General features: G+C 40.4%; 1 protein-coding gene across 1 annotated transcript; it reads left to right on the plus strand.

The window, feature by feature from the left end:
- The first annotated feature begins 2,045 nt into the window (after positions 1-2,045).
- On the plus strand, positions 2,046-6,412 carry YAE1 (YAE1 maturation factor of ABCE1). The gene is made up of 3 exons (XM_007462845.1): positions 2,046-2,230; positions 4,114-4,235; positions 5,828-6,412. Exons 1-3 carry the CDS (start codon positions 2,102-2,104, stop codon positions 6,255-6,257), a joined length of 681 nt encoding a protein of 226 aa, XP_007462907.1. The 5' UTR covers positions 2,046-2,101; the 3' UTR covers positions 6,258-6,412.
- The last annotated feature ends 1,171 nt before the right edge of the window (positions 6,413-7,583 follow it).

Raw genomic sequence — 7,583 nt, forward strand, 5'->3', positions numbered from 1 at the left:
CTCTTTTCCCTACTTTCAAGGAAATAGCTTAATATCTCAGTGTTTAGAATACTACTTGCTGTTGGACTTTTTTATAAAGTCCTTATCAATTTGTAATTTCTTTCTATTCTTTCTATTTTGTTTTGCTAAGATTGATTTTTTTTATTTTTCAAATGACTTTTCCACTTTTATTAATACAACATATGGATTTTCTCCTTCAAATTGTTGATGCAATGAAATATACTTACAGATTTCCTAATATTGCACAGTTTGCTTTCATGAAATAAAACCTCTTGAATTATTCCTTTGATAAGGTACTGGATTCTCTTTTGAATACATATTCATAAGCTAACTTGAACTTTGGGGTCTTTTCATATTAGCTTTAGCAGGTAACAGTAAAGCTGGTTTCATGAAATGATTTAGTGAGTTTCTATCTTTTTCTGTGCCCTAGAAGAGTAAAAAATAACATTTAATTACCCATCATTCTTTAAAGATTAAAAAGGATTTCAAGCATTTAACTGTGAAATTGTCAAGTCTCCATGCTATTTTTTATAGTAGATATTTAATCTCCAATTTTTCTATGGTAATTAGTTTCTTCAGGTTTTCTACTTGTTGGATCAATTTTATTAGGAAGTTGCTCATATCAGCTAAGTTTTCAAATGTGTTACTCTTGAGTTTTAGTTAGTGATTTATAATATTTGAATTTTTTTCTCTGTTATTACCTTCTTTCTCATTTCTATCTTGTATAATTTTGTTCTCTTTTTCTTTAATCAGGGTCAAAATAGGATTGTCTGTTTTCTTGGTATTTCCAAAGAACCAGCTTTTGGATTTACTTATGAGGTTTTTTATTAATTTCGATTGTTTATTGCTTCCCTTACTACCATTTTGCTTCTAATTAAGATGTATAATAATTTTGTCTTTTTTTTCTTTCTTTTTTAATAATAAAGACATCAAAGCCTACAGAATTGCCTCATAGGATAGCTTTCATTTGTTCCCAAGTTATTTTGGTAGGAAGTATCTGATTTCAATTGTTTATTGAATATGTTGTTTTGGATCAAAAAGAAAGTAAAAACTAAATGTGTTCTCGGGCTTCCCTGGTGGCGCAGTGGTTGAGTCCGCCTGCCGATGCAGGGGACACAGGTTCGTGCCCCGGTGTGGGAAGATCCCACATGCCGCGGAGCGGCTGGGCCTGTGAGCCATGGCCGCTGAGCCTGCGCGTCCGGAGCCTGTGCTCCGCAACAGAAAAAAAAAAAAAAAAAAAAAACAGTTGGTCTGTCCAACCCTTTAAATGTACGGAGGGGGATTTTATTTTTATGTGTTTATTTTTTAAATAAATTTATTTATTTTTGGCTGAGTTGGGTCTTTGTTGCTGCACGCGGGCTTTCTCTAGTTGCGGCTCTTCGTTGCTGTGCGTAGGCTTCTCATCGCGGTGGCTTCTCTTGTTGCAGAGCACTGGCTTTGGGCGCACAGGCTTCAGAAGTTGCGGTGCGCAGGCTCAGTAGTTGTGGCTCATGGGCTCTAGAGCGCAGGCTCAGTAGTTGTGACACGTGGGCTTAGTTGCGCAGAGGCATGTGGGATCTTCCCGGACCAGGGCTCGAGCCCGTGTCCCCTGCATTGGCAGGCGGATTCTTAACCCCTGCACCACCAGAAAAGCCCTGAGGGGGATTTTAAGACAGAATCCCTCAAAAGAACTACCTTGAAAGGTTTTGACAATGCGCCCGTCTCCAAAACCCGACCCCTGTAGAGACCTTAGTGGGAAGGGACAGGGTTTCACTGAGGGTAGGCACCGCCTTCTGCAGAGGTCAAAGTCGGACAGGCCCCACTTGGGAGGAATCCGCCTCGCCCACAATAAGTGCACGCCCACACTTCGAGTCAAGTGAGGGAGCTGCCACAACACCAGGTAGCAAAACGGTTTGGGCGGGAGCCAAGACCCTCCCGGGATCCAGAACCCTCCCGGGACGTCCTCCCAACATCGAAACACCGCGCACACCCACGCGCACCTCAACGCGCACGCGCAGCCATCCCGCGAGGCAACCCGCCCTCCTCAGTCTTCGCCCCGCCCCTCGGGCCGGAAGGAGTTGCCGGCATTTCCGGCGCCGGCGCTTCTGAGGATTTCTCAGTGATGTCGTGGTTTCGAGCCGCTTCTTTGGTCCAGGGTCCTGTCGAGGAGAGGGACGTTTTTGACGAGGAAGCTGACGAGTCGGTCATGGTGCAGCGGGAATGGCGGAGCCACATGCAGAGTCGAGTCAAAGTAAAGCTGCGTGGAGGGGGTGGGCGTCCCTTGCTGTACCGGGATGTGAGGAGAGGCGCACGACGTTGTGAAGAGGCGGGGACCCGAGAGGAGAGGGCCGAGTGGTCCGGGCCCGACCCGGCGCTGCCCTCCCTACCCCCTCATTATGCAGTCCTGCCCGCGTCCTGCTAGGGTTTCCCAATGGATTACTTGAAAGCGCGCGACACCACAGGACGCGTTCCTAGAGCGCCCGCGGGGCGCGTTGGACACTGGGGGGGGGGCGGCGAACAAAATAAACTTTGTCTTAGGCTTTGAAGAGATTTGAGTTTGATGAGGACCAGAGGGAAGGGGATGAGGGAGAAACGTATACACTGACTGTATGTGTCTAATTATGGCTGTCAGAGGACATGTACGCCCTTGACATGGGTTGATTGAAGAACTCGGGAGCCTAAAGTTAGGAGTGGTGGTAATCAGGACAGCTGGAAAAAGTGCACCTAAGAATGTTGTCGAGGGCTTCCCTGGTGGCGCAGTGGTTGAGAATCCACCTGTCGATGCAGGGGACACGGGTTCGTGCCCCGGTCCGGGAAGATCCCACATACCACAGAGCGGCTGGGCCCGTGAGCCATGGCCGCTGAGCCTGCGCGTCCGGAGCCTGTGCTCCGCAACGGGAGAGGCCGCAACAGTGAGAGGCCCGCGTACCGCAAAAAAAAAAAAAAAAAAAAAAAAATGTTGTCGAAGGGCAGTAAGACAAAGCTAACGTGGAATCCTGATGGCTAGGTAAGGGAGTATTCATGTTGGGTTTTGTTTTTTTTATTTGTCGGGTGTCAATTATTCATCTATCAGTTGTCTGACTATTGAGACTCGGCTTTATACCACACCCCCAGTTTCCAGGTGGAGCCTTCAGCGCCTAGTTCAGGGGGAGGACCGAAGGGTGAGGTCCATTCCAACTAGTATCCTTGGCAACCATTAAGTTGCCACTAAATCTGCGCTTGTTTAATGCTTCAGTAAAATAGTACTTGTTTAGCATAACAACCATGTTATCAGTGTGAGAAATGCTTTACGTAAGGCTGAGGCGAGGCAAGTCAGTACCGAGCATCTTTTGAGTGCTGGGGCGGGACAAAAAAAATCCCTGCCCACAGAGGATTTGCATTTTACTTGAATTTAGGTATCAAGCAAAATTTCTCAAACCAGACCTCTCATGGACCTTTTGCTAAACCAGTTTCCTCTTTCCCTCCTTCCGTTCCAAGACCTTACCGCCCTGCGTCACCCACCCACACCAGTCCAGTTGCTAAGGGGATCAAACACGTAATTCCCCATGTTTCCTCTCTGTGGAGCTACTGCTAACACAGGGTTTTGTAAAACTGTATAGAGTCAGTATTTTAAAATGTGCCCAACGCAGTGGTTGAGAATCCGCCTGCCAACGCAGGGGACATGGGTTCCGTTCCTGGTCCCGGGAAGATCCCACACGCCGCGGAGCAACCAAGCCCGCGAGCCACAACTACTGAAGCCCGCGTGCCTAGAGCCCGTGCTCCGCAACAAGAGAAGCCACCGCAGTGAGGAGCCCGTGCACCGCAACGAAGAGTAGACCCTGCTCGCCGCAACTAGAGAAAGCCCGCGCGCAGCAACGAAGACCCAACGCAGCCAAAAATAAAAAAATTTTTAAATGTGCCCAATAAGTCTCGACTTCAAAAATGGGATAAACCAGTAATAAGCTTTTATGAGAAGCATAGTCTACTTTGGTTATGTGGTTATGCCATATGTTCTAGAACCGTGTTGTTAAATAACCCAGTAGAGGCCTGTTTCATCAGTCTTCCAAACTGGTTCTATGACTTTCTAGAAAAACCTACAGTGGTTTACTTGGTGTTAGTTACAACTGTAATTCTTCATTACTTTCTTATTTTTAGGAAGGCTATAGAGATGGAATAGATGCTGGCAAAGCAGTTACTCTTCAACAAGGTTTCAATCAAGGTTATAAGGAAGGTGCGGAAGTCATTAAGAACTATGGACAACTCAGAGGAACATTGAGGTAATTTTTAAAACTTAAATGCTGAATTATTTTAACCTCAGTACTACTGGAGGATTTTTATTAAAGTAATATGTAAAAACCGTTTAAAGTGAAGTGCTTTTCCTATTGTTAAATCCACAAGAGTGCTGCAGAGCATAGAATAAAATCGCCTTCAAAAAGTCAGAAGTTCATCCACTTTAATATGTGAGCCAGGTGTTGTCTTTTACTGCAAAGAAATGATAGGAAGTGTCTATTTTTTGCTACCTGAACTACTACCGATCTCTGTCTCAAAGTAATTAAAAAGAACTTAAGGTTTTGAATAAAGCTTTTAGTCTTCCACATGTAGCAGAACACAATAAAACAGACGTCTAGACTAGAAGTACATGATGAAAATTATAGCTGGTAACAGAAAAATGATTCCATTTACTTTAGTCCTAAATTTTGAACACCTGTCAAGATTCCATAGCAATAATGGCATGTATCAGAACCAAGTGATCAAATGGCACATGGAGCTAGGAGCATGGCAGGCTTGTCCTCTTTGATGCTTTATACCTTTTCAACTGCCCTCTATAGAGAAAAACAAAATGCTTCAAGGAATCATTGATTTTTAAAAGGTATAAAACAAAAGTTGTCAAAACAAAGGAAAAGTTCATTACATTGAGGTTTTCTAAAATTCAGCTGTTGGGAATCAGCATTTATACTATACTAAAGTAGGAAAATGATCACATGTTTATCGTCACATCCAGTTAATCTTTTAAAAGCTTAGAAAGCTTACTGCTAAATCTTACACATTTTTTAAAACATCATTACTTTTCATAACAACCATTATTTCATGACGTGAATGATCTGAAATGTCAAAAAATAAAACTGTCTATACTAAAAAATTAAAGAAAAATAATTATTAGGACTAAAAGAAATCTAACCTTCTTCAATAAAATTGTTAGTTAGCTCAGCAAAGTGTCTACTCTGTAACAAAGTTGGAAAGGTGAAATTGTCTCAAACCTTTTTTTTTCCCCCTAACCTTTGGTTTTGATGGCAAGCAGCTATGTGGTTAGAGCAGTGGTTTTCAACCTTGGCTGCAGCTTGTTACAGCTGGGAAGCTTTAAAAAAAATAATGCCCCCAGAGATTCTGATTTAATTGGTCTCAGGTGTGACCTGAGTCTTGATAAGTTTAAAAGTTTCCCAGGTGATTCTGACGTGCATCCAAGATTGCGAGTCACTAGTTTAAAAGGTGGTTGATGTCCTTAAAGGAGAAACTAATTTTTCAGATCTTTCTGTTAGTTGTATCCTTTTTCAACAGAAGCTACACAGTCATAAGGGGAGAAATCTAAAATCAGGAAGAGTGGATGTAGAGCTGTGAAGGAGGGGTTATGAATTATAAACAGTTTATATGATTAAGTCCAGTTGTTTAATTCCTATTGAAAGATACTGTCCTTATATTTTTAATCCTATTTTACCATCATTACTTTCCTGATTTTGACTTGCATTACTGTTATTAATAATTTTTGCATGGTGTTATCTGGAAAAGAAACATGTAAGCCTTAGCATCAAAAATTCTAAAAGCCTTTGTTTAATTTTTTTACTATTTAACTCTTGCTTATATTTTTGTTCAGTGCTTTGCTCTCCTGGTGTCACCTTCATGATAATAGTTCGGCTTTGATCAGTAAAATAAATAATCTTCTGGATGCAGTTGGCCATTGTGAAGAGTATGTGCTCAGACATCTGAAATCAATCACTCCACAGCCCCATGTTGTAGATTTATTGGACTCCATTCAGGATATGGACCTTTGTCATATAGCTCCAGCTGAGGAAAAGATTGATGAAGCTAAAGATGAAAGATTCTATGAAAATAATGCTGAGTTTAACAAAAACTGTAGTAAGAATCTTAGTGGGGTAGATTGTTCATCTTTAAAATGTTGTAGAACACAGGAGCGTGCACATTCCGAAAACCCAAGCCTCACTTGGATTTTAGAACAGACAGCCAGTTTGGTAAAACAGCTGGGAGTATCAGTAGACATATTACAGCACCTCCAACAACTATAAAAATTATCTTCACTTTAATATTGAAAATAATAATTCAGAACATTCTTAGAATATTTTGTTTCTGAACAAGCTAACCAAAATTTGTGCTGGTTGTAAGGTTATCCTTCATGGAAGTTTGAAATGTCTTCAGAATTAACACTATTTAATATAAGCCTATTTTCTTTGTCACTGGTAATTTTTATGTGGTTTAAGATATGCTCAGAAATTCTAGTTGTCATCATTTTCAAATTTCTGATCAAAATCAAGCATTTTTGAACTCATTATTAGCAGAAATGAACAAGAATCAGACTACAGTTAACCCTTGAACAACACAGGTGTTAGGGGTACCCACCCAGCATGCAGTTAAAAATCCTCATATTACTTATAGCTGGCCCTCCATACCTGCAGTTGCGAGTCTCAGATTCAACCAATCCCAGATCGTACGGTACTGTAGTATTTACTACTGAAAAAATATCCAAGTATAAGTGGGCCCTAAGAGTTCAAACTCTTGCGGTTCAAGCATCAAATGTTATTTTGTAAGGTCTTAGCCCTACCTTCTCTTATCACATTGTCTTGTGATTAGGACCTCACCTTGTGATCAGACCAGAGTTACAAAAAAATTACCTAATGGCTAAAGTTGTAAATAGACACACATAGATATATATAGATATGTAGACATATATATATATTGAAATTAAGAGGCTAATAAGTGTAAAGCTGAAAAAAATGTTTATACTGATAGTTAAAATACTAAAGTTTGCTTTAGTTTTTTTTATTGAGGTATAATTGATTTATAATGTTTCAGGTATACAGCAAAGTGATTCAGTTATACTTTTTTTTTTTTCAGATTTTTTTCCATTACAAAGTATTGAATATAGTTCCCTGTGCTATATAGTAGGTCCTTTTTGTTTATTTTATATATAGTAATGTGTATATGTTAATCCCAAACTTCTAATTTATCCCCACCTCCTTTCCCTCTTGGTAACTCTAAGTTTGTTTTCTATGTCTGAGTCTATTTCTGTTTTGTAAATAAGTTCATTTGTATCATTTTTTTAGATTCCACATAAAAGTGATATCATACCATATTGTTAAAGTTTGTTTCAGTTTTTGTGTTTATTAAAAGAAAGGACACAGTTCCGTGAAAAATACAGAAAATACATTTCATGCTAAAGTACTTACTTAGCTTATCCAAGTTTTGAGTTAGTAGTGTTACCTGACAGTGTGCCAAATTATTCCTAAACTGCAGTTTTGCTTCATATTTATTTAGGAATAAAACATTGAAGCCACTGACTTCTGTATTATCTTGTAGCAATATTCTTAGTCTAGCATAGACAAAATGAGATTCAA

This window comes from Lipotes vexillifer, unplaced genomic scaffold, assembly GCF_000442215.2.
Source record: "Lipotes vexillifer unplaced genomic scaffold, Lipotes_vexillifer_v1.1 scaffold548, whole genome shotgun sequence".
In the NCBI taxonomy this organism is placed as follows: domain Eukaryota; kingdom Metazoa; phylum Chordata; class Mammalia; order Artiodactyla; family Lipotidae; genus Lipotes; species Lipotes vexillifer.